This window comes from Stigmatopora nigra, chromosome 5, assembly GCF_051989575.1.
Source record: "Stigmatopora nigra isolate UIUO_SnigA chromosome 5, RoL_Snig_1.1, whole genome shotgun sequence".
Classification (NCBI taxonomy): domain Eukaryota; kingdom Metazoa; phylum Chordata; class Actinopteri; order Syngnathiformes; family Syngnathidae; genus Stigmatopora; species Stigmatopora nigra.
The window spans coordinates 7,807,330-7,832,857 of record NC_135512.1 but is presented as its reverse complement, the minus strand read 5'-3'; the positions used below and the strand labels follow the sequence as shown (position 1 = coordinate 7,832,857).

General features: G+C 37.6%; 2 protein-coding genes, 1 long non-coding RNA gene and 7 other non-coding genes across 59 annotated transcripts; all 10 read right to left on the bottom strand.

The window, feature by feature from the left end:
• Window positions 1-357: 357 nt before the first annotated feature.
• calr (calreticulin) lies at window positions 358-4,511 on the bottom strand. Its single transcript, XM_077717457.1, has 9 exons — window positions 4,243-4,511; window positions 3,345-3,446; window positions 2,884-3,087; window positions 2,703-2,797; window positions 2,351-2,560; window positions 2,161-2,274; window positions 1,792-1,935; window positions 1,351-1,443; window positions 358-1,278 (listed from the first exon to the last, which is right to left on the bottom strand). Exons 1-9 carry the CDS (start codon window positions 4,334-4,336, stop codon window positions 1,060-1,062), a joined length of 1,275 nt encoding a protein of 424 aa, XP_077573583.1. The 5' UTR covers window positions 4,337-4,511; the 3' UTR covers window positions 358-1,059.
• Window positions 4,512-4,840: 329 nt separating this feature from the next.
• On the bottom strand, window positions 4,841-9,231 carry tor3a (torsin family 3, member A). Its single transcript, XM_077717825.1, has 6 exons — window positions 8,923-9,231; window positions 8,722-8,844; window positions 7,689-7,954; window positions 6,885-7,060; window positions 6,622-6,746; window positions 4,841-6,287 (listed from the first exon to the last, which is right to left on the bottom strand). The coding sequence occupies exons 1-6, from the start codon at window positions 9,098-9,100 to the stop codon at window positions 6,040-6,042; spliced, it is 1,116 nt and encodes a 371-aa protein (XP_077573951.1). The 5' UTR covers window positions 9,101-9,231; the 3' UTR covers window positions 4,841-6,039.
• Window positions 9,232-9,580: 349 nt separating this feature from the next.
• Window positions 9,581-23,482, bottom strand: LOC144196420 (uncharacterized). Of its 50 annotated transcripts, none has more exons than XR_013326271.1 (47): window positions 23,340-23,470; window positions 22,922-22,969; window positions 22,541-22,588; window positions 22,142-22,188; window positions 21,760-21,806; window positions 21,400-21,446; window positions 20,989-21,026; window positions 20,363-20,407; window positions 20,162-20,187; window positions 19,961-19,986; window positions 19,742-19,794; window positions 19,528-19,569; window positions 19,330-19,351; window positions 19,052-19,106; window positions 18,781-18,838; window positions 18,507-18,564; window positions 18,237-18,294; window positions 17,960-18,020; window positions 17,686-17,743; window positions 16,590-16,646; window positions 16,361-16,386; window positions 16,134-16,186; window positions 15,937-15,976; window positions 15,707-15,732; window positions 15,487-15,539; window positions 15,264-15,304; window positions 15,075-15,096; window positions 14,809-14,866; window positions 14,542-14,591; window positions 14,266-14,323; window positions 14,005-14,062; window positions 13,728-13,785; window positions 13,452-13,509; window positions 13,181-13,238; window positions 12,916-12,973; window positions 12,650-12,707; window positions 12,443-12,468; window positions 12,219-12,276; window positions 11,987-12,027; window positions 11,796-11,817; window positions 11,525-11,582; window positions 11,248-11,305; window positions 10,980-11,034; window positions 10,718-10,775; window positions 10,231-10,497; window positions 10,002-10,056; window positions 9,581-9,811 (listed from the first exon to the last, which is right to left on the bottom strand). It is a non-coding gene; the product is annotated as an uncharacterized LOC144196420 (long non-coding RNA). The 50 variants fall into 50 exon arrangements; XR_013326269.1 differs by lacking the exon at window positions 17,686-17,743 and adding an exon at window positions 17,412-17,469; XR_013326272.1 differs by lacking the exons at window positions 17,686-17,743; window positions 17,960-18,020 and adding an exon at window positions 16,862-16,920 and having other exon boundaries at window positions 10,231-10,270; window positions 10,376-10,497.
• On the bottom strand, window positions 11,883-11,956 carry LOC144197310 (small nucleolar RNA SNORD79). Its single transcript, XR_013326530.1, has one exon. It is a non-coding gene; the product is annotated as a small nucleolar RNA SNORD79 (small nucleolar RNA).
• On the bottom strand, window positions 19,419-19,495 carry LOC144197311 (small nucleolar RNA SNORD79). Its single transcript, XR_013326531.1, has one exon. It is a non-coding gene; the product is annotated as a small nucleolar RNA SNORD79 (small nucleolar RNA).
• LOC144197319 (small nucleolar RNA SNORD74) lies at window positions 21,109-21,193 on the bottom strand. The gene has a single exon (XR_013326539.1). It is a non-coding gene; the product is annotated as a small nucleolar RNA SNORD74 (small nucleolar RNA).
• On the bottom strand, window positions 21,518-21,598 carry LOC144197316 (small nucleolar RNA SNORD74). The gene has a single exon (XR_013326536.1). It is a non-coding gene; the product is annotated as a small nucleolar RNA SNORD74 (small nucleolar RNA).
• LOC144197317 (small nucleolar RNA SNORD74) lies at window positions 21,875-21,955 on the bottom strand. The gene has a single exon (XR_013326537.1). It is a non-coding gene; the product is annotated as a small nucleolar RNA SNORD74 (small nucleolar RNA).
• Window positions 22,267-22,350, bottom strand: LOC144197315 (small nucleolar RNA SNORD74). Its single transcript, XR_013326535.1, has one exon. It is a non-coding gene; the product is annotated as a small nucleolar RNA SNORD74 (small nucleolar RNA).
• LOC144197318 (small nucleolar RNA SNORD74) lies at window positions 22,662-22,744 on the bottom strand. Its single transcript, XR_013326538.1, has one exon. It is a non-coding gene; the product is annotated as a small nucleolar RNA SNORD74 (small nucleolar RNA).
• Window positions 23,483-25,528: the final 2,046 nt, after the last annotated feature.

Genomic DNA, 25,528 nt, shown 5'->3' with positions numbered 1-25,528 from the left:
TGAAGATAACAAAAGACATCAAAACATGGACCCAATAAATAACGCAGCCGCAGCATAGACATTTTTTTCGTTTTAAGACTTTTTGTTTACAAGTTACCTTAACGATAAGAAGATAAAACTTTTTTATTAGGCAAATATGTAGCATAAACCGAAAATATGCTCCTTTTAATTTGATGGTGGAAAATGTGTGCATGAATGTGTGCGCACTGAACGCTAGAGGGCACTCGTGTACGTTTTAACGGTTTACTCAATTCATATTGAGTAATAAAATATATCAAGCAAGATATCCCGAGTATATTAACTTAGGCTTTATAATACATGAATTGTCATTACAGAAAGAAAATGAAGACTTTGAAATCATTTTCCCGTGGTTGTCTTTATTGGACATAATTAATTTCCTTGCACTGTAACGACAAATCCCTTCACTTAAATTACCAGCAGTATTAGTACAAAATGTCTTTTACAAAAAGGACCAGCGCTCAGCCTTTAGTGGGCATTCAAGATGAAGCAGGTTGACTGCATACACATCAAAAACATAGAATAAAGCCAAAATGAGACTAGTATTCAGAAACGAATATCTTATGTGCACAAATGTGGAAGTGGCTGTACAGCGCAAACATATCGGCCAACAGGGGATTTCCTCACAATATTTGTAGGTTCAGGTCATCCCTCGTTTCACGTGATCCTTTTGAGTGAGCTCTTGAAATGAGGGATTGACAAAATAGAATGAGACAGCATTACGAGACGAAACATGAGGTAACGAACGTTTTTATGAAAAAAAAAAAAAAAGTAGTTTTGTCACGTCGGAACGACCTGGATTTTGGCCCAACAAACTCCCCTGCTGCCATTTTATTAGAATACTAAATGCAAAAAAAAGGTGGTTTTCTAGTCTGGACGTTCACTGTTGGTTTCCATTAGAGTTATCACAGCGCTCTATTTTTATGGTAAAGGTTAATTTGTATATTTTTTAATCCTTTCGCTGTTTTGTAAACAAAAAAAGAACTCTTCCCACTGGGTGAGTTTTTTGCTGGGTCACGGACAGTCTACCCACTCAACTGTTTATAACTCATCCTTCATGGGGGACTCTTCATCGTCCTCGTCTTCATCCTCTTCGTCCTCGTTCTCTTCGCCGTCTTCCTCCTCATCTTCTTCGTCCTTTTCTTCGCCGTCTTCGTCCTCGTCGTCATCCTTGGTCTCCTCTCTCCTTTGCTTGTCCTCCTCCTCGCGGATTTTTCGCTCCTCCTCGTCTTGGCTGTCTTTCATCTTTTTCTCGGCATCCTGGGAAGCATATATGAGAAATGTTTAGAGTGGAAAAAAAGCGAACGAGAGATGCAGGGTGACCAGTCGTACCTTAGTTTTGCCCCACGTGTCGGCGCCAACTTCCTCGGCCAGTTTGGGGTCATTGGTGATCAGGAAGTTGTCAAAAATGGTGCCGGACTTCACCTACGATCAAGATTTAAGAGAAAGAAAAAAAATGAGATTTGTAATTTAAGCGAGAATTTAAATCTGTAAATGGGAGGGGAAAATTTAAGTTCAAAAACATAATAAATACCTTTCTATGTTATAATAGTTTATTTTTTCTACATTCACTTTCATTTCAGTTTCTGAAAAATCTCAATTTTTAATGTATTTTCTTTACATTTTTTTTTCTCAATTGGTCTTTAGGAATCTCAGATTCAGGGGGTTAATGGTCTCTTGATATAATAATATATTTATTGTAATTTTAACAATTGAAATCTATTCGCGGCCAGCCTCTCCTGATTGACTTATGCATGCACTGGTGAATGTTACCTGCCACAGGTCGAGTCCAATCACACCAACACTGTCGTATTTATAGATCTCGGCATCGGCGCTGTACTCGGGGTTGTCAATCTCTGGGTGTACCCATTTGCCCTTGAAGGCGGGGTTGTCGATCTCATTGGGTTTCCACTCGCCCTGTTTGACACAAGAAAAAGAAAAAAACTCATGACTCAAGTTTAAAAAAAGACTTCTTGAAAACCGATTTAAGTTTTTAGCCAAAAAATAATAACAGTATGTCTGAAACAAATGATCATATCAATATATTTGAGAGAAAAAGCATGTTTTTTTTTTTTTTTTTTTAAATGTCGTCTTATATTCGGCCCAATACGGTACAGCTTGGGCTTTTGGTGATTCCTGTACCTTGTAGTCGGGGTTAGCGACCATGGGAGGCTCCCACTCGCCGTCCATGTCGTCATCCCAGTCTTCCGGTTTCTTAGCGTCTGGGTCGGGAATGTTCTCCGCCCTGTCCCAGTCCTGTCATAAGGCAAAGCCCACATCAGCCAAGTCGTACCCAGTCCCAGAAGCGGGCCGCTGCCCCATCCACACTCACCTCCGGTTTGACATCGTCGGGGTCGGGGATTTGCTCCCGGTCATCCCAGTCCTCTGGTTTCTTGGCTTCGGGGTCCTTAATCTTCTTGGGGGGCAGGAAGTCCCAGTCCTCCTCTAGGCTGCCAGACTCCACTTTCTTGTTGTCAATCTTCACCTCATATGTGTTGTCGGGGTTGACGATTAGCGTGTACAAGTGAGTGAATTCATCATCCTGGAAGAGAGAGGGGGGGGGGTATTTCATTAGAGTGACTAAATTCAAATATTTGAAAAAAAATCAAAAAGAACATTTTAAAATAGATTTCAATCATCCAAAATAAATGGATTATTTTTTAATGGACACGTCTTTGACTCACCTTGCATCTGATGTCTTTGTTAACCAAATGGTTCTTGCCCTTGTAGTTAAAAATAACGTGAACTTTCTTTGTTCCGGGCCCGCAGATATCAGGACCTGCGTATGTGAAACAAATTGGGAAATTCAATCCTTCTGTCGGCCAGGTAACCGAGCGGAGGAAGGAGCCGACGCGCCCCCCTTACCGAACATGATGTTGTAGACCGAATCCCCGTGCATTGCTTCCTGCTTAAGGTCCGAGGGGAAGACTTTGACATAGCCACCGCCGCAGTCAATATTTTGCTCGTGTTTGACGGTGAATTGGATAACGAGGGGTTGACCGGCGTTGCTGAAGTCGTCAAAGCGAGCCGAGAGCGCGTAGAAGCGAGCGTCCTGGCTGGTCTGCAAACCTGGCCCGACAAATCAGCACAAGTGAGTCATAGTGCTTCGACCAATTGATGAGCTCTTTTGTTCCTTGATATTTGTTTGACATCGGCAGATGGTGTCAGATTCTTTTGAATTAGGGAGAATGGCAGTAAAGGCTCAAGTTTGATTGACCTTGACGGTGATAGATGTCAATTCATCTGTCATATGCAATAAGGGAAATATTGTATAGGCACAATACATTTGCTACATTCCGCTAATACGGATCTGACCCCCCACTCACCTTTGTCCTTCTCTGCATCGCCGTAAAACTTGCCCGCGGTCAGGACAAAGTTGCCATAGTCAGTTTTGTGCTTGGATTCATCCCAACGCTTCATCCACGCATCTGCAAAACAAGACAAGGTGTACACACTGTTAAGTGTACATTTTCACAGACCATCTTTTTGCATCGCTTCTACGGAGGTCATGTTTGTGGTTTCGGAATGTCTCCACGCTAACTCAAGAAGGAATAAAGGCATAACCAAACTTGCGGGATGTTTTTAATACAAACAGATGTGATCCATAACTGCCCCCAAAACAACTAATGGTTGGAAATGAAGCAAATGACCTCTAATGACCCGAGATTATCACATAGGTAGCGATTAACAGCCATGACAGGTCATTTCTTGTTCATTTAAAGTCACTCCCAATTCCTTTCAGGAGATTACCATGCTGGATGATGCTTTTAATTACAACCTAAAGTTTTTCTGACCGGTCTTGGTAATTGTTGTACCATCATATCGCAACAAGATTGTTATCGTTAGCCTTGTATCACAAATCATATTATATCATGGGGTACCCAAGGAATCGCATCCCTAGGTATCTATATTATTTATTTTTCTATTTTAAAAGGTCTGCACACATGGGGGAGGGGCAGGGGGATTTGACTATACTTGGGGGAGGGTGTATTAAACAATACAGGTTGACAATCAATAAATGCGTGCATAATTTACAACAAAATAATTGGATAAGGGGGCAAAAATGAGCAAATATCAGTCTACATTATTACATGTAGGAAACCACGTTCTTCTATTACCATGCTTACATGCAACCTAATAATAGTCGATTTGTATTCAAGGAGGACATATAAAAACAATAATTTATACAGCAAAAATGATAGAAATGCTGCTAAATGAGCTCACCCCCGTCTTCAAATTGCTCTCGGAAATAGACAGTAGATTCAGCCAGGACACAGGCCGCCGACACGGCCAAGAACAGCAGCGACAAGGCGGTCATGGTTAAGTGACACACTGCGTCAAACTATACCTAAAAATAACCAAATTAATGATGAATTAATTAAATCTTTGCCGTCCCTCGACACAGCGTAGCGGCTACAGACTCCCGTTAGTGGCGTTTCAAACAAGACATGCAGTCTCTCGCCTCTCGGCTGGAAACAGATGTCTCCATATGATTGGCTGGCGGCGTCGGAGTTACCCAGGAAGTGAGACTCTTGTCGACAAATCAGAGAAGAGGAAAAGTTGATGGGCGGGTGTACACCCAATAAGCGACGACCACGCGTTAGCTTTATACACACCCAGCGCGTAGTGCGTTTGATGTACATCATGAAGTCACAATGACAATGATGACTGAATTCTTACTGTATATAATACAGTAATATTTTGAAATAATGTGATATACAGTGTTTAATCAATGCTATTTACTGTCTGCCTTCCCAGTTAATCAGATAAATGTTATGAAATGCTAGAGAAAAAAAACTTTACTCTTATTGGTGGTCATAACAAGAGTACATTTCTGATTTTATTCATTTTGATTAATTCTGTTAAAAAGGTCAAACCTACACGCCATGAAGTTGGGCTAAATGATTTTTTTAACTCACCAAAACAGCCACTTGCCCTAAAATGGGTGTAATAATTTAATTTCTTAAACTCACGAGGTGCAAAATAGAAAAAAATCAAAGCAAAATCACATGACAAAAAATAAACAGTGCCATTTTTTCCTGATAAACAATTAAAACGTATACTTTGAACTCATTAAGACATTTTTCCCACTAAAACATTGCCAAATAACAGCATTATTTGACCAACCACAACACATGGGACAATGTAGTTTAAAAGTCAAATATTAAAAACAGGGAAATACTGACTGCATTTTTGGGGATATGACTAGATAAATAGCAATGTGCAATGGTTTAGGTAAAAAATACAATATGGCATGTATTAACTTACTAAACCAGGAAATGTGGAAATCTCTAATCTATAAATTAATCACAGTAATAAAAGCTCCAATGGTACATAGTGGAACAAAATGGTAGTTAGTTTGCATCACAAAAAAAAAAAAAAAAACTTTAAGCTGTGATAGGACTTCATAACGTCCTTTAGGTAACATAAGTTAAGCAATGTGTTGGTCGTTTTTTGTTTGTAGAGATGGTGAAAGCCACGGTGGACTTTGGCTAGGCTGAGACTGAAGCAAGTGAGGTACTCACGTCATCGTCAAGATATGGATGTGTTTTGACTGAATTCTTATTTATTTTACATTGGCTGTTGACAATATAGATTAACTTAAGCAGTGGTTTTTAACCTGGGCTTAAACTTTTTTTCTCTGAGGGCCACTTCCAGAAAAAGAAAAGTAGTAAGTGAGGGCTGAAAAACGAAAACAACAACAACAATAACAGAAATGGCCAAAAATAAAGCAGTCCAGCCCACATGAGATGTTGGCATAAAAAGTGGCTGGCGAAGTTTGACACCCCTGCTGAATGTAAACTTTGGATTTATTTCCTCCACTTGTCATTGACCACATTTTAGCTCTTCATCTTAAGTGCGCAGCCGCAACAAGGCGGCGCTTCCGCTTGGTTCATCTCGCTCACATGGGAAGCGCGCTTGTTGTTAAACCTGGCACGAGTGACCCGGACAGTGGCGTGTTTTGCACCTGAACTGGAGGAGTGAGGTGCGAGCTTTTTCACAGCTTGGCTCTCTGGCTTCTTATGAAAGAAAGAAGTTGATGCGCTGGGGGATGGATTTACACCCCTGGGCAGAGAAGAGTCGCTCTTCTTTGGGGATGTACAACATGGCCTTGGCCACCTCGTCCAGCGTGGCCACGTCGGCTTCCATGCCTCTGGCGGCGAAGGCGTCTTTGGCGCACAGCTTAACGTGGTGGCTCTCCAGAGGTAGGAAGGGTACGAAGAAGTCGATCAGGTGGCCGGACATTAGCTCGCTCTTGGCAAAACCGCCTGAAAGACAATTGAAAAGAAGCCGACATCTTCATCTGGATAAAGCAGTATAGATTGCTGTCATTCTACTATGCTTTTCTCAAATTGTTGTCCATGAAAGAGGTTTACTTTAGTGCTGAATACATTACCAGAAATAAATGGATGTAAATGTCCTTTCATGTCCATTTGAATTAGTTTTTGTGATGTACAGAAATTGCAATATCGTCTTAAAGTGTATTATCGAGATATGAGGGCCATAGACATTAATACAGATCCTTTAGTTAGTAAAGCAGCTGTTACTTGAATTTAAACAAAATAAACATGTTTTAGCCAGTTCTTCGGAAAGGATGTGCACCTTGCGCTTCCATTGTTTCAGCACGTAGTCTGTGTTCCAAATCCTCCATCCCGATGTCCTCTCTGTTCTGACCGGAGTGCCAAAAATCCAACGCCACCTCATTAATTGTGGCTCCTCCAATATTACTGCACGGGGAACAAAATGGAGATCAATCACCCCTCCAAACATTGGCGGACATTGACATCAGTTGACGCCCGTTCCCTTTGAAAATGGCTCAAAAAATGGCGCTAACGTTCTAGGGCATCATTTCAGAAATGTCAAACCTGAGGAATAGAAAGATAGCCTTTCGGTAGTTGACTCCGTCCACATTGTCGTAGTGGGCCATGTAAGGCTTAATTGCATCGATGAGGCCCGGGTGGAGCTTCTCGGCTTCGTCGAAGATGAATAGCGGCTGGGAGCATCGCAGTACCGTGTCCCGGATTGCTTCTCTTAGCTGACCCTGAAGAGCAGAACAATTTCTGATGACTGAATCCATCCATTTTATTGTGCTGAAATGGTTGTACGGTTGAGAACGTACTGTATTTCCATGTCTATTTTTCACTATGCTTTCGTTGAAGACATTTCAAATTGGATAAGAAAAGTTGGTGTATGTTTATAATACAAAACCACTGTTGTTTATCTATTTATTTATTTCCATGCTGGTGTATTTTGGAGATGACTGATGGGTCATAAGGTCAAAAAGGTCAGAATAGGATTTTTGGAGTAACTTAATAACAAATTTTCCCATTGAATTCAAACGATAAGAGAAAGCGTGAGGACAATTTTAGGGCTTGAGGGTAGCAAACATGGGTAGCGTGCCACTTTTTCACCCACCACCGCCTTGAATTTGGCTCCTTTTTCAGAGTGCTGCTCTAGTAGAATGTATTTTGTGGGTGAAAGTTGAATACAAAAGCTTGCTCTGTTTGGACTTTCCAATTGACCCGTGTAGTAATATTGACCCAATATTATTCTTCATCATTGTGCAACGTTTGGATCACACTCAGTGGTCGACAACGTTATCTTTCGACTTTGGCCGAGAACTTGACCGGTACGTTCTCGGTGGCAAGCCCTCACCTCTCGTGTCTCACCTTGTACATGTCCACCATCTTGGCGTGGTGGAAATGGAACGGGGCGATGAATAGGCGGACGCAATCACTCTTCACCCCTTCACGATAAAGGTTATCCGCCACCATCCTGGCCACAAAGTTCTTGCCGGTGCCCGACCAGCCGTGGAAGGAGAGAGTCAGGGGCTTGTTGGACTCTGGGTTGTTGATGAAGCCTTGGACTGCTTTTAGAACTACAGATTGGGCCAGGTGCTGGCCGTGGAGTTTGGTGCGAAGGTCTTGGGCCAAACCTACACAAAAGGAAATGTTTAGCATTGATTTGATCCTCGTGATCAAACTCATACCAAGGGACCATTTAGAGTGGTCAACAAGCCCACCATGAATGTTTTTGGGATGTTGAAAGAAACTAGAATACCCAGAGAAAACCTACACAGGCACTGAGAAACTTTAAACAAACTCTAAACTGGAAGGTTGGAACCCACCAGGAATATAACCCTCAATCTCAGAACTGTTAGGCTATCTCATCTTAATTCATCATTAATGATGACAATGACTTGCATTGAAGACTTTTTTAAATTTGATAATGTATGTTTGTTTTCAAGATAAAGGAAATTATCAAGGGGAATTGTTGTTATAAAAGATAGAGAATTTAATAGAGAAATAACAGGGTACCCTTTTCACCCAAATTTGGAGGATATTAAAAAGGTGAAAGAGATCAGAAATTTGGCAATGCTGGAAATATACCATCTTTGATTTCAGTTACCATTCTATTCGTTGAATGGCGGCAGTCCTGATTTAGCATAAAATATCAACCAAAAATGCAGACGATATGACACTGCAGTGCACACAAACATTTAAATGAAATTATATCTCCTGACAAAAATTATATACGCACAATATTTGTAAGGCGGTATGACAGCCTTCCCGCTAGCACCTTAAAGATGTATTCATCCGCCGACTCGCAAGCAAACTAGTACATAAGCATGGCGTGAAACGAGGACTGCCGGCCGTAAAATACATTTTTTAATAAAGCCTGATAATGTAGTATCATACATACCAGTGATATTGTTGGTCACCCTGCAGTCCCCCGAATCGCAGCACTGACCAAGGTTACAGTATAGACGGTAAAGTAGATCCGTGCAGTCATGGGTGAAACCGGCCCATACATCCTTGGCAGGAACTGTCCACAAACACGAATTAAAATGTAGTTTTAACTTAACAAAGGGGGTTTGAATCTGTGTGAATAGTAATATCTTACCTTGCTGCGTCGCATCGTCCTGGTGGGGCTGACAGTCGCCCTCCCAAATGTTGCAGTATATGTAGTTAAAGTAGTACGAAGACACGTTGGACACCGTGTCCAGCTGAAGGAAATGCGGGTGTACGGGGACGACCAGCAGTAGTAGCGGCAGAAGCGGCGTCACGAAGCGGGCAAACATTAGGGAGGAGAACGGTGAGGCTTCGAGAGCCGGACCCGCGTCTAATGTGGTGCCATCCGTTTACGCGCTGCTAGGCTAACATAGCGGGATGGAAGAGTCGTGCGCCATTTAAGGACCGGAAGTACAACCTCCCAAGCCGCCCCCCCCCCTTCCCCGAAAATACCGACAAGTGATGTCATCCAGTGTACTCTTCAACACAGGGGGCACGTGACGACACGTAGCACCGCTTTGCAGGCACAAGTATGGCGTCCGTTAATTTCAGCTTTATTGCAATTCAGGTGCACAGCACGGGCAGTGTCTTTGAATCAAACCATTTAATTAAAAAAAAAATTGTCCATGGTTACTAGTCACAACGATCACCATAACCATCTTGGCCGAAAATATTTCAGCAAAATATTATGTATTTAAAAGCCAGTTGCTAATTTAAAATTTGACCTTTATTAATATCATGCATGGGACAAAATTCATTAGAAGCCAGAATTAGTTTGAAATTTTATTTAAAACCACATTTCTTTTGACATTCATATAACAACTCAGAGCCTTTAATTTACAAGTCTTAAACAATATAAGCATGGTGACAATGTAATTCAGCCGGGTGCTTTGAGGTTGCATTTAAAACAAGACTATACTACTCAATTATCTGGAACCCAATTTTTCATTAGTCGTGTAGATTCAATATCCCCCACATGTCCATCCTATGTTTCCTAGCACCTGGAGACAAGGAAAAAATCTATTTTAATTACAGGCAAATAACCTAAAGACACATGTGACCTTATATAGCCATATGATCAGAAAATATTGGAACGGTTGGGTTATAATCAGTTCAATTCATTTAGCGGAATCTGGTCATCATGTACAATGGCCTCTTAATGATTACCAAGGGGTAAGATATTCTTCTTACCAAAGTGCCTGTTTTCTTTCATCTCCAGTAACAGCAAGCAGGGTTTAAGAGCCTACTGGGGGGAGAAAAATAGCATTCAGTCAAAAGGCTCTACTACATTTCCCCAATACAACAACCCTCCGACCAATCAGACAGAGCTAATAATAATCCCCATTGTATTGTTGTCAGTAGCATTAAATCATCACAGGTCTGCATTAGTTGTTTAACTTTATTTAAACTCTTGACATACCTGATGAGAGTTGTGACCAGCAGGCTCATGCTCTGGCAATCTGTGGGAAAATTTTGATTAAGTGGACTTGCCTACATGGTATTTTCTAACATAGGCAATTTGGCCATGGGTCAGTCACGTTTTAATCATCAACTGGTTCAGTGACCTGATTCTGATTGACACATCCTTCCCGACAATATTCATTACCAGCAGCCATTTCAGCCCTTGTACTAACCAGATTGGTTACATCAGCTTCTTTCCTTCCAACTCCTGCTTCATTGATCAAGTCTGAATAGAAGTAAAAGATACCATTTAAATATATAACAATGTCTACAAATATTCTTAACTCCCCATGACAGGTTTGTTATAGACTAGGCAACTCTTCAGATAGGAGCGAAAATTCTAATCTTTATAGATTGACAATTTCTTCATAGGGCACTTCTATCATCACTCAAATTGGCCATCTGTAAATTGATGGGTAGATAAAATAAGAAAATAAAAATCTTACCGGAAGAGATTAGGTACTTCAGCTTCTTTCCTTCCAACTTCTGCTTCATTGATCAAGTCTGAATAGAAGTAAAATATATAAAATGTAAATATATAACAGTTAAATATTTTTGTCATCCCATAACGGGTTCATTATTCCAGCCAACACTTGTCAGATGACACGAAAATTCTAATCCTTATAGATTGACAATTTCTTCATAGACCATTTCAAATCACTCAAGTTGGCCATTTGTAAATGGGTTACCACCATTAAAAAATCTTACCTGAACAGATTGGGTACTTTCTCTTTTCTTCCAACTTTTACTTCAATGATCAAGTCTGAATAGATGTAAAAGATATATAATGTAAATATATAACATCGACAAATATTTTTGACTCCCCATGACAGGTTTATTATATACTAGGCAACTCTTCAGATAGGAGCAAAATTTCTAATCTTTTTGGATTGACCATTTCTTCATAGACTATTTCAATCATCACTCAAGTTAGCCATTTGTAAATTGATGGGTAAACACCATTAAAAAATCTTACCTGAACAGATTGGGTACTTTCTCTTCTTTTCTTCCAACTCCTGCTTCATTAATCAAGTCTGAATAGAAGTAAAAGAGTTACAATATAAATATATAAAACAATGTTGACAAATATTCTTGAACCCCATGAAAAAGGTTTATTCTTCTAGCCAACACTTGTCAGATAAGAGCGAAAATTCTAATCTTTATAGATTGACCGTTTCTTCATAGACCGTTTCAATCATCACTCAAGTTGGCCTTTTGTAAATTGATGGGTAGAACAGATTAAAAAATCTTACCAGGCCAGATTGGGTACTTCAGCTTCTTTCCTTCCAACTCCTGCTTCATTAATCAAGTCTGAATAGAAGTAAAAGATATACAATGTAAATATACAACCATGTTAACAAATATCCTTGACATCCCATAACCGGTTTTTTATTCCAGCCAACACTTGTCAGACGACACGAAAACTCTAATCTTTATAGAATGACAATTTCTTCATAGACTATTTCAATCATCACTCAAGTTCGCCATTTGAAAATTAAGGTAGAAATTTAAATTTTTTCTTACCTGCACAAGATCAGGAAATTATCTGCAAAGAAAAGAGAAAATTAAAAAAAAAGGACAACCACAGGCAGGTAATGAAATTTATGCCACAGCTGCATCAGTATCAATTCATCTTTCACTCTTTTTCAGAGAGATTCCCAATGAGACAATCATCATTGGCAGCTTTAACATATGATTCTGGGAACATTTTGTACCTTTTTTTGCCCATAGTAGGAAGTGTGACCATGACAAGGACCTGTAAGGGGGAAAACCAGGTGAGTGGTCTGATTTAGTGGATGTGTTTACATGGTATTCTCTAACAATGGCAATAAGGCCATGGCTCAGTAATGTTTTGATCATCTCAACTGGTTCAGTACCTGATTCTGATTCACACATCATTCCCGACAATATTCATTCCCCAGCAGCCATTTCAGCCCTTGTACTAACCCAGATTGGATACTTCTGCTTCCCGTCTTCCAGCGCCTACTTTATCCATCCATCAAGCCTAAATAAAAAAAAAAATCATTTGACAAATTTCTTTCTCAAGATGATTGAAATCAACATTAAAATTACACATCAGTTAACTACATTTATCCTCATTAGTTTTCAGTTGAACTATGCAACATCATTGTGTATAATTTAGTGGTAGAAGAAACAAAAAGTCAGCTTACCATTTTAAGTAGTTTCAGTGCTTCATCTAAAAATAAAAAATATTGTTAACAAATATTTCCACCTCCCCATGACAAAGGTTTAGTTTTCCAGCCAACACTTATCAGATAGGGGCAAAAAAATTGATTCTTCATAGGTTCTGACAATTTCGATCACTCAAATTGGCCTTTTGTAATTTGATGGGTAGAAAACATTAAAAAAAATCTTACCAAGCCAGATTGGATACTTCAGCTTCTTTCCTTCCAACTCCTGCTTCATTAATCAAGTCTGAATAGAAGTAAAAGATATACAATTTAAATATTAACAGTTAAATATTTTTGGTATCCCATAATAGTTTATTATTCCAGCCAACACTTGTCAGATGACACGAAAATTCTAATCCTTATAGATTGACAATTTCTTCATAGACCATTTCAATCATCACTCAAGTTGGCCATTTGTAAATTGATGGGTAGAACAGATTAAAAAATCTTACCAGGCCAGATTGGGTACTTCAGCTTCTTTCCTTCCAACTTTTGCTTCATTGACCAAGTCTGAATAGAAGTAAAACAAATATAATGTAAATATAACAGTTAAATATTTTTGGCATCCCATAACAGGTTTATTATTCCAGCCAACACTTGTCAGATGACACGAAAATTCTAATCCTTATAGATTGACAATTTCTTCATAGACCATTTCAATCATCACTCAAATTGGCCATTTGTAAATTAATGGGTAGATATAAAAAAAAATCTTACCGGAAGAGATTGGTTACTTCAGCTTCTTTCCTTCCAACTTCTGCTTCATTGATCATGTCTGAATAGAAGTAAAAGAAACAATATATATATAAATGTTGACAAATATTCTTGACTCCCCATGACAGGTTTATCATACTAGGCAACACTTCAGATAGGAGCGAAAATTCTAATCTTTATAAGATTGACCATTTCTTCATAGACCATTTCAATCATCACTCAAGTTAGCCATTTGTAAATTGATTAAATGAAAACATTAACATGAAATATTTACCCGAACAGATAGGGTACTTCAGCTTCTATCCTTTCAACTTCTGCTCCATTGATCAAGTCTGAATAGAAGTAAAAGATATACAATGTGAATATATAACCATGTTAACAAATATCCTTGACTCCATGACAAAGGTTTATTATTCTAACCAACACTTGTCAGATGACACAAAAATTCTAATCTTTATAGATTGACAGTTTCTTCATAGACCATTTCAATCATCACTCAAGGTGGCCTTTTGTAATTGGATGATGGGTAGAAAACATTAAAAAATCTTACCAGGCCAGATTGGGTACTTCAGCTTCTTTCCTTCCAACTTTTGCTTCATTAATCAAGTCTGAATAGAAGTAAAAGATACACAATGTAAATATATATAAATGTTGACAAATATTCTTGATTCCCCATGACAGGTTTGTTATATACTAGGCAACTCTTCAGATAGGAGCGAAAATTCTAATCTTTATAGATTGACAATTTCTTCATAGGGCACTTCAATCATCACTCAAGTTGGCTTTTCGCAATTGGATGATGGGTAGAACGCATTAAAAAATCTTACTAGGCCAGATTGGGTACTTCAGCTTCTTTCCTTCCAACTTCTGCTTCATCGATCAAGTCTGAATAGAAGTAAAATATATATAATGTAAATATATAACAGTTAAATATTTTTGGCATCCCATAACAGGTTTATTATTCCAGCCAACACTTGTCAGATGACACGAAAATTCTAATCCTTATAGATTGACATTTTCTTCATAGACCATTTCAATCATCACTCAAATTGGCCATTTGTAAATGGGTAGATATTAAAAAATCTTACCGGAAGAGATTAGGTACTCCAGCTTCTTTCCTTCCAACTTCTGCTTCATTGATCAAGTCTGAATAGAAGTAAAAGATATACAATGTAAATATATAAAACAATGTTGAAAAATATTCTTGACTCCATGACAAATGTTTATTATTCTAGCCAACACTTGTCAGATAAGAGCAAAAATTCTAATCTTTATAGATTGACCATTTCTTCATAGACCATTTCAATCATCACTCAAGTTGGCCTTTTGTAAATTGATGGTTAGAAAACATTAAAAAATCTTACCTGAACAGATACTTCATCTTTCCTTCCAACTTCTGCTTCATTGATCAAGTCTGAATAGAAGTAAAAGATACCATTTAAATATATAACAATGTCTACAAATATTCTTGACTCCCCATGACAGGTTTGTTATATACTAGGCAACTCTTCAGACAGGAGCGAAAATTCTAATCTTTATAGATTGACAATTTCTTCATAGGGCACTTCAATCATCACTCAAGTTGGCTTTTCACAATTGGATGATGGGTTGAACACTAAAAAAAATCTTACCAGGCCAGATTGTGTACTTCGGCTTCTTTCCTTCCAACTTCTGCTTCATTGATCAAGTCTGAATAGAAGTAAAAGATATACAATGTAAATATATAACAGTTAATTTTTGGCATTCCATAACAGGTTTATTATTCTATCCAACACTTGTCAGATGACACAAAAATTCTAATCTTTATAGAGACAATTTCTTCATAGACCATTAGAATCATCACTCAAGGTGGACATTTGTAAATTGATGGGTAGAAAACTTTAAAAACTAATCTTACCTGCAAAAGACCAGGATATCATCTGCAAAGAAAGGATAAAATGTTTATTAAAAAAATAGCTCCTGCAGGAAAATTACCAAATTTAGGATCTGCATCAGTATGAAGTTATCTGTCACTCTTTTTCAGAGATTCCCAATGAAACTTAATCATCAGCAGCTTTTAACAAATTATTTTGGAAACATTTTGTACCTTTTTTGCTCGACAAGTTGGAATTTGGACCATACAAAAACCTGTAAAGAAAATACAGGTGAGTATTCAGATTCAGTGGTTATTCTCACATGGAATTTTCCAACAATGGCTATATGGCCATGGCTCAGTCATATTTCGATCTCAACTGGTTCAGCACCCTAATTCACACATACCAAATAATTAGCATTCATTCACCAGTGGCCAGTTCTGCACTTGTACTAACCAGATTGGTTACTTCAGCTTCTGTACTTGCTGCACCTGCTTTCACCATCAAGCCTGAATAAAAGAATATTTCATTTGACAATTTTTTTCCCCCAAGATGGACTAAATCAACATTTTAGTTACACATCAGTTAACTACAATTATCATCATTGGCTTTCGGTTGAACTATGCAACATCATTGTGCAAATTTTAGTGGTAGAAAAATCAGAACATCAGCTTACCATCTTGAGCATTTTCCACTCGTCATCTAAAAAGAAATAATATTGTTAACAAGTATTCTCAACTCCCCATAATAGGTTTATTATTCTAGCCAAAACTTGTCAGATAGGGGCGAAAGTTCTTTTCTTCATAGGTTCTGACAATTTCAATCATCACTCAAGTTGGCATTTTGTGAGTGGCATTAACTCACAGCCCAGCCATAGTAACCAAACAGATTTAAATTCTGACATACCTGATTGAAGACCTGACTGGTGTCCCAACGTTCTGACGATCTGTAGGAGAATTCTGATTTAATCGACTTGTTTGCATGGAATTGTCTTACAATGGCACTATGGCTAGGGATCAGTAATGTATTTATCATCTCAATGAGCTCAGCGACTTGACACATCATACCCGACAGTTTGCTGTCATTTCAACCCATGTACTAACCAGCTAGGGTTCTTCAGCTTCTGTCCTTCCAACATCTGATTTATTCAGCAGGCCTGAATAGAAGTAAAAGATAGATCATTAGACAATTTTCTTTCTCATATCTATGTTTAATCAACATTATAATCACATCAGTCAACCAAATTTCATCTTCACAGGTTTTACATTGATTTATGTAACACCATTTATGCATAATGTAGTGGCACAAGAAACAAAAAAAGTCAGCTTACCCTCTTGAGCATTTTCCACCCTTCATCTAAATAGAAAAAAAAGCATGTTGACAAATATTCTTAACACCCCATGACAGGTTTATCATACAAGGCAACACTTCAGATAGGGGCGAAAATTCTAATCTTTATAGATTGACCATTTCTTCATAGACCATTTCAATCATCACTCAAGTTGGCCATTTGTAAATTGATGGGTAGATAAAATTTAAAAAAAAGAAAAAAAACTTACCTAAAAAAATTTGGGTACTCAAGCTTGTCCTTCCAGCATCTGCTTCATTGATCAAGTCTGAATAGAAGTATAAGAAACAATATAAATATATAAATGTTGACAAATTTTCTTGACTCCCCATGACAGGTTTATCATACTAGGCAACACTTCAGATAGGAGCGAAAATTCTAATCTTTATAAGATTGACCATTTCTTCATAGACCATTTCAATCATCACTCAAGTTAGCCATTTGTAAATTGATTAAATGAAAACATTAACATGAAATATTTACCCGAACAGATAGGGTACTTCAGCTTCTATCCCTTCAACTTCTGCTCCATTGATTCAAGTCTGAATAGAAGTAAAAGATATACAACGTAAATATACAACCATGTTAACAAATATCCTTGACTCCATGACAAAGGTTTATTATTCTAACCAACACTTGTCAGATGACACAAAAATTCTAATCTTTATAGATTGACAGTTTCTTCATAGACCATTTCAATCATCACTCAAGGTGGCCTTTTATAATTGGATGATGGGTAGAAAACATTAAAAAATCTTACCAGGCCAGATTGGGTACATCAGCTTCTTTCCTCCCAACTTTTGCTTCATTGATCAAGCCTGAATAGAAGTAAAAGATATACAATGTAAATATATATAAATGTTGACAAATATTCTTGACTCCCCATGACAAATTGTTATATACTAGGCAACTCTTCAGATTTGAGCGAAAATTCTAATCTTTATAGATTGACAATTTCTTCATAGGGCACTTCAATCATCACTCAAGTTGGCCTTTCGTAAATTGATGGGAAGAACAGATTAAAAAATCTTACCAGGCCAGATTAGGTACTTCGGCTTCTTTCTTTCCAACTTCTGCTTCATCAATCAAGTCTGAATAGAAGTAAAATATATATAATGTAAATATATAACAGTTAAATATTTTTGGCATCCCATAACAGGTTTATTATTCCAGCCAACACTTGTCAGATGACATGAAAATTCTAATCTTTATAGATTGACAATTTCTTCATAGACCATTTCAATCATCACTCAAATTGGCCATCTGTAAATTGATGGGTAGATAAAATAAGAAAATAAAAATCTTACCGGAAGAGATTAGGTACTTCAGCTTCTTTCCTTCCAACTTCTGCTTCATTGATCAAGTCTGATTATAAGTAAAATATATATAATGTAAATATATAACAGTTAAATATTTTTGGCATCCCATAACAGGTTTATTATTCCAGCCAACACTTGTCAGATGACACGAAAATTCTAATCTTTATAGATTGACAATTTCTTCATAGACCATTTCAATCATCACTCAATTTGGCCATTTGTAAATTAGATGGGTAGATAGAATTAAAAAAAAAAATCTTACCAGGCCAGTTTAGGTACTTCAGCTTCTTTCCTTCCAACTCCTGCTTCATTATTAATCAAGTCTGAATAGAAGTAAAAGATATACAATGTAAATATATAACCATGTTAACAAATATCCTTGGCATCCCATAACCAGTTTATTATTCTAGCCAACACTTTTCAGATAAGAGCGAAAATTCTAATCTTTGGAGATTGACAATTTCTTCATAGGGCACTTCAATCATCACTCAAGTTGGCCTTTTGTAATTGGATGGGTTGAACACTAAAAAAAATCTTACCAGGCCAGATTGGGTACTTCAGCTTCTTTCCTTCCAACTTTTGCTTCATTGATCAAGTCTGAATAGAAGTAAAAGATATACAATGTAAATATATATAACAGTTTAATATTTTTGGCATCCCATAACAGGTTTATTATTCCAGCCAACACTTGTCAGACGACACAAAAATTCTAATCTTTATAGATTGACAATTTCTTCATAGACCATTTCAATCATCACTCAAGTTGGCCATTTGTAAATTGATGGGTAGATAATATAAAAAAAACTTACCTAAAAAAAATGGGCACTCAAGCTTCTGTCCTTCCAGCATCTGCTTCATTGATCAAGTCTGAATAGAAGTAAAAGATAAACAATGTAAAATATAAATGTTGACAAATATCCATGACTCCCCATGACAGGTTTATCATACTAGGCAACACTTGTCAGATAAGAGCGAAAATTCAAATCTTTATAGATTGACCATTTCTTCATAGAGCATTCCAATCATCATTCAAGTTGGCCTTTTGTAAATTGATGGGTAGAAAACATTTTAAAAAAATCATACCTGAACAGATTGGGTGCTTTCTCTTCTTTCCCTCCAACTTCTGCTTCATTGATCAAGTCTGAATAGAAGTAAAAGATATACAATGTAAATATATAAAACAATGTTGAAAAATGTTCTTACTCCATGACAAATTATTATTCTAGCCAACACTTGTCAGATGACACGAAAACTCTAATCTTTATAGATTGACAATTTCTTCATCGACCATTTCAATCATCACTCAAGTTGGCCATTTGTAAATTGATGGGTTAACACCATTAAAAAATCTTACCTGAACAGATTGGGTACTTTCTCTTTTCTTCCAACTTCTGCTTCATTAATCAAGTCTGAATAGAAGTAAGAGTTACAATATAAATATATAAAACAATGTTGACAAATATTCTTGACCCCCATGAAAAATGGTTTATTCTTCTAGCCAACACTTGTCAGATAAGAGCGAAAATTCTAATCTTTATAGATTGACCTTTTCTTCATAGACCATTCCAATCATCACTTAAGTTGGCCATTTGTAAATTGATGGGTAGAAAACGTTTTAAAAACCAATCTTACCTGCACAAGACCAGGATGTCACCTGCAATGAAAGAATTTTTTTTTTAAAAAAATAAGCGACCACAGGAATTTGATCAAACTTAGGCCACAGCTGCATCAGTGTCAAGTTATCTTTCAACTTATTTTTTCAGAGAGATTCCCAATGAGACAATCATCATCAGCAGCTTAAAAAAAATAATCTGGGAACATATTTTGTACCTTTTTTGCTCTTCAAACAGGCATTGTGACCATGACAAGGACCTGTAAGGAAAACACTGGTAAGTATTCTGATTCTGGAGATGTTTACTTGGAATTTGAAACACGGCAATGTGGCTTTGGGTCAGTTATGTTTCAATCATCTCAGCGACCTAATTACCACATAATACATAATTGACATTCATTCACCAGTTGCCATTTCTTTACTTGTACTAACCAGATTAGATACTTCAGCTTCTGTACTTCCAGTGCCTATTTTATCCATCAAGCCTGAAGAAAAGAAGATCCCATTTGACCATGTTCTCACTCAAGATAGTAGAAATCAACATTTTAGTCACACATCAGTTAATGAAAAGTTATCATCACAGGTTTTCAGTTGAACTATGCAAACATCATGGTGTAATTTAGTGGTACAGCAAACAAAAGTTTAACTTACCATTTATAGGATCTTCCACTCTTCATCTAAAAAGAAATAACATTGTTAAAAATTATTCTTGGCTCCCTATAACAGATGTTTATTATTCTTGCCAAAACTTGTCAGATAGGGGCGAAATTTGTATTCTTCATTTATTCTGACAATTTCAATCATCACTCAAGTTGGCAATGTGAAGAAAAATAAAATAAAAATAAAGCTTGCCTGCACAAACGCCATCAGGAAATCACCTGCAGTGAAAGGACAAAAATTAAATAAAAAGGGAGCAACTGCAGGAAAATTACCCAATTTAAGCCCTGCATTAATCAGCATCACATTATCTTTCACTCTTTTTCAGAGAGATTCCCAATGTAACATAGTCATCATTGACAGCTTTAATTATTCAGAGAATATATTATTATCAACCTTTTATTTTGCTCATCAAGTAGGCAGCATGACCACCACAAGGACCTATGAGGGGAAAAACATGTAAGTCAATAAAGTAATTGTCGCCCGACTTAAAAGCAATTATTTGGCTGCCTCAGATTTCAACTTGGTGGGTTGTTTTTCCTCGTCATCCATCTTGTCAAGAGTAGCAAATAATTGTCATCATGGCAACAGGGAGCACTTGGGTGTAGTGTATTTGAAACAGAGAGTGGCAAATTCTGACTTGAAAAGTTACTTGCAGTTAATGCCAAGTAATTGTGGATTTTTGTAATTGTTTGCGTGAATTCAAGTTAAAAATTAGATATTTAGTCGAGGTTTTTTTTTAAATTGCCTCGTTTTGTTTTTGGTGCAACACAACCATCTACTTTGATTTGTCAAATATTAGTCCATAGTACATCTAAAAGATACCAGATTTGATTTACATAAACTATTTAATGCCACACTGAATACCAATTCACCCAAAATGCACTTAGCAGAACATAATCGCCCTTTGTCAACTTATAAATGCCACTTTCAAGCCATCATTTGCCCACTCCCGTCTTATACTATTTAAATTTATTCACACAATCCACCCTAAAGAAACTAAACAAAAAAATTATACCAACCATTTCTCCACTTAATTCTTGATGCAGAGTCCAAAACCCTAGAGAAACAAAAGTAAATATAAGCCACTCACACCAGAAGTGCAATTAATTTTCATATCTCAGGATTAACTTTCTTTTAGTTCCCACAACTTCAGTTAGGTTGGCGTTTCATCACATCGATTCAGATGTCCCTACCAACGCTTGTTAGTCATCATAGAGCACGGGATAGTAATAGATTTGGCTGCACTCGGGAAATAAAAATTAAATGCTGAATGGCAACCAAGACCAGCCTGATCAAGGAAGAGAGTACACTTGAACAGTCCTTGAAGTTTCCCACATTGCTTTTCAACATTTCCCAATCACATTAAAACGTTGCAGTAATTTAATATTCAATAATGAGCTATGGGATTTCAAAGTGAAGTTGTGACTTACTTGATCATCAAGGAAAGATGGAACATTTTGACAGGGTGAAGAATGGCCTGCAGGAAAAAAATGCAAACATTAGTAAATGGAATCAACAAAACTAAATGTTAGCTTAACACAATTGGTCCCCACGCTTTCAGTTCAGTTGGCGTTTCATCACTTCAATTCAGATGTCCCTACCAATGTTATTTCATCAGAGTATGGGGATGGTAATTCATTTGGCTGAATTCGGGAAATTATTATTAAATGCTGAAACGTGACGTTTCCCAGCTATTCAACATTTCCTTGTCACAATTAAATTAATGCGGACAAATTGTAGTAAATAAACATTAAATAATGAGCTTAGAAATATCAGTAGTTACAACTTACTTGATCACCAAAGGAAGGTGGAATATTTTGACAGGGTGAAGAATGGCCTGCAGAAAAAATGCAAACATTAGTGAAATGGAATCAGCATAACTAAATGTTAACTTAACAATTGGTCCCCACGCTTTCAGTTCAGTTGGCGTTTCATCACTTCAATTCAGATGTCCCTACCAATGTCATTTCATCAGAGTATGGGGATGGTAGCAAATTTAGTTGAATTTGGAAAATACTACATCTGAAAGGCGACAAAGGCCAGTTTGAAGGAACCTAGTGCGGTCCTTTGAGTTTAACACAGCTATTTAACATTTCCTGTCACAATTAAACTAATAAACCATTGTAGTAAAAATTCAATAATAAACAGATATTTCAAAATAAGGTTACTTACTTGATCACCAAAGGAAGTTGGAAAATTTTGACAGGGTGAACAATGGCCTGCAGGGGGAAAAAAATGCTAACGTTAGCAAAATGGCATGAATGCAAATAAAGGTTAGCTTAACACGAGGTTGGTCCCCCATGCTTTCAGTTAGGTTGGCTTTTCCTCACATCCATTCAGATGTCCCTACCAACACTAGCAAGTCATCAAAATAGTATGGGGATGGTGATAAATTTAGCTGAATTCAGGATAGATAAAATAAAACGCTGAAAGGCGACAAAGGCCAGTCTGAACACGGGCACTTGGCGCAGTCTTTCAAGTTTGGCACAACTATGAAACTGTCAAAATTAAACTAATGAGAAAACATTAGTAATTAATTATGATCTTTGAGACAAGTGAAGTTAGACTTACTTGATCACAAAGGGAAGGCGGGAAAAACTTGACAGGGAGATGAACGGCCTGGGGAAAAAAATGCTAACATTAGTAAAATAGCATGAACGTAGATACTATTAGCTTAACACGAGGTTGGTCCCCCATGCTTTCAGTTGAGTTGGCGTTTCCTCACATCAATTCAGATGTCCCTACCAACACTAGTACATCATCATTAAGTATGGGGATGGTAGTAAATTTGGGTATTGAAAATAAAATGATGAAAGGCGCCAAAGGCCAGTCTGAACACGGGCACTTGGTGCAGTCTTTCAAGTTTGGCACAACTATTAAACTGTCAAAATTAAACTAATGAGAACATTAGTAATTAATTATGATCTTTGAGACAAGTGAAGTTAGACTTACTTGATCACAAAGGGAAGGCGGGAAAAACTTGACAGGGAGATGAACGGCCTGAAGACAAAAATGCTAACATTAGTAAAATAGCATGAACGTAGATACTATTAGCTTAACACGAGGTTGGTCCCCCAATGCTTTCAGTTGAGTTGGCGTTTCCTCACATCGATTCAGATGTCCCTACCAACACTAGTAAATCATCATTAAATATGGGGATGGTAGTAAATTTGGGTATTGAAAATAAAATGATGAAAGGCGACAAAGGCCAGCCTGAACAAGGCACTCAGTGCAGACCTTGAAGTGTCAACCATAATTACAATTAACATTTTCCAGTCACAAACTAATTAGAACAACATTTAAAATTGAAGATTAAAATAATAGAAGGGAGAGTTTAAGGGAGATCATTCAGAGTTAGGATTAGACTTACATGTTCACCAAGGGAAGGAGGAGAAGAGAGATCGAGCGAAGAGTGAAGGGCCATTTTATAACAACTAAATTTCCCATCAGGCCATGCGAGAAAGTCTGCGGAGGGGGAGCGGACAACGCCCTAGAAACAATATGGCAAACTAGATGTGCGATGTGCGCTAAAGGAATGTCTAGTCACTAGTCACCCATTTTGGGTCAAAAACCATCAAACGCGAGACACGTGAGCAAGTATACTTTGAACCACCCATTAAACGCTCAATTCTGAAATATGAATACAAGTAGTTTGAGTTTTTATGGAAGGAAAACAGCGTATTATCCCATCATACGGAGGCCATGTCCTAATGTAACCTAAGTTCGGATGGAATCTGCAGGTTCCGAGCACTTATTCAAAAGTTGAAAGTGTTCATAAGTTGAAATTGTTCAAATTGAAGTTGATTCAGTGCTATATCTTGTATTATAATTTATGTTTAAGGCCTATATAAGTATATTGAAGGTTTATATAAATGCATTTGTATGATTAAGGCTTGTATAAGTAACTAGCATTGGTTTGTGCTGAAAGAAACACTAAACAAAATAGAGAAAATACATATAGTACTGTACACAATTATTAGAGAGATAGAGAGGGATTTACGAGAAAGTGGCCAAAATTAGTTATCTAAAGACGATTGCAGTTTTCTTCTTTATTTTCTATGACATATTTTAACCATATAATCTAATGAAGCTTTTGACATATTTTAACCGTATAATCGAATGAAGACTATGACATACTTTACTCATTCATTTTATTATAGCTCTTCATTTTTATATATTACCATACCTGTCAACCTCGAACCATTTGTGATCTTACCAAATTTTGTTTTCGCCCTTACATATATGTATAAATACATGGAAAATCTTACCACTTTACTTTTTTGTAAAAAATCACGAACAACAAGTGAAAATGAAAGTAAACATAAACAAGGGAACAGGAAACGGAAATCACATGGTGAAAGTGTTACAAAACGAAATGTTTATCATGATCTTTTTTTTTTAGCCAATCAGAGGCGCCGGTACATATATCACTTGGCAGACATGCGTTTTTTAGCCAATCAGAGGCGCCGGTACATATATCACTTGGCAGACATGCGTTTCCGGGAAGAAACAATGGCGGATGGTGAAAAATGGCTAGAAAGTGCCTTAATTTATTTTTTTTTCTCAAAATCACCGTTTAGCGTACCATTTTCATGTGTACAGCGTACCAATATAAAAATGGGCTTTCAGTTGTACCAATTACGGCGAGAACGTACCAGTTGACAGGTATGTATTACTATTGTATGATTAAACTGGCAAGGTCCCCCTATAATGATGCCTGTACAAAGAACAAAGGCTCTCTTTCCATTATCGTCGTGAGGTTCAATTACAGGCAGCTCCAATGCAGTGCAGGCTGATAAGGAGGCAAGCGGTGCAGGTCTCCAAGACCGGCCAAGTTGAGACGAACGGTGCGGTTCTCCAAGGCCAACAGAATTGCGGGGACAATGGACAAGTAGAGGATCCAAAAAAGGATGACCTTCCAACTGTCATGGATCAATCCACATCTTATTGTTAATCAGCTAATTAATATTCATCTTTGTATTACAATAAATGGGCAAACTTGAATTTGGACTTTGTCTTTCTCATCCTCCGCTGTGCATAGAGACGCTCTGCGGGCCTATTACCTGGGAGGGGGACCCGGAGCTCTGTATAGATCAATTTATCAGGAAAAAATCATATGTGGATTAACTCGCTCTGCCATGGTCTGTCTCCTCTGATGCTGAACACGCTCCATTGTTAGAAGGGATAAGACAGAGTTAAGGAATTGGAGACAGATGCTAAAACTTTACGTCTAACAGACTCCAGGACTATATGCCTGATGTGGTAGCTTCCAGGACGGGGGCCCCACAAGGCACAGTGCTTTCCCCACTACTCTTCTCCCTCTACACATCAGACTTCCAACATAATACAGACAGACACCTGCCACCTCCAGAAGTTCTCTGATGACACCGCTTTTGTTGGACGAGTGACGGATGGGAACGACCTTGAGTATAGGGGAGTCATCACAGCCTTGATCTGCTGAGGACTTTCTATGACACTGTGGTGGCATCTGCAGTGTTTTATGCAGTGGTCTGTTGGGGATGCGTGAGCACGGAGATGGACATGAACAGGCTGAATAAG

Coding starts and splice junctions, on each gene's coding strand:
- calr (XM_077717457.1), bottom strand. CDS start 4,336: ATGACCGCCTTGTCGCTGCTGTTCTTGGCCGTGTCGGCGGCCTGTGTC. Junction 3,447..4,242: donor AGAGCAATTTGAAGACGGGG/GTGAGCTCATTT, acceptor CTTGTTTTGCAG/ATGCGTGGATGAAGCGTTGG. Junction 2,798..2,883: donor GGTCTACAACATCATGTTCG/GTAAGGGGGGCG, acceptor TCACATACGCAG/GTCCTGATATCTGCGGGCCC.
- tor3a (XM_077717825.1), bottom strand. CDS start 9,100: ATGTTTGCCCGCTTCGTGACGCCGCTTCTGCCGCTACTACTGCTGGTC. Junction 7,955..8,721: donor GGTGACCAACAATATCACTG/GTATGTATGATA, acceptor CCTTTTGTGTAG/GTTTGGCCCAAGACCTTCGC. Junction 6,288..6,621: donor TGAAACAATGGAAGCGCAAG/GTGCACATCCTT, acceptor ATTGTCTTTCAG/GCGGTTTTGCCAAGAGCGAG.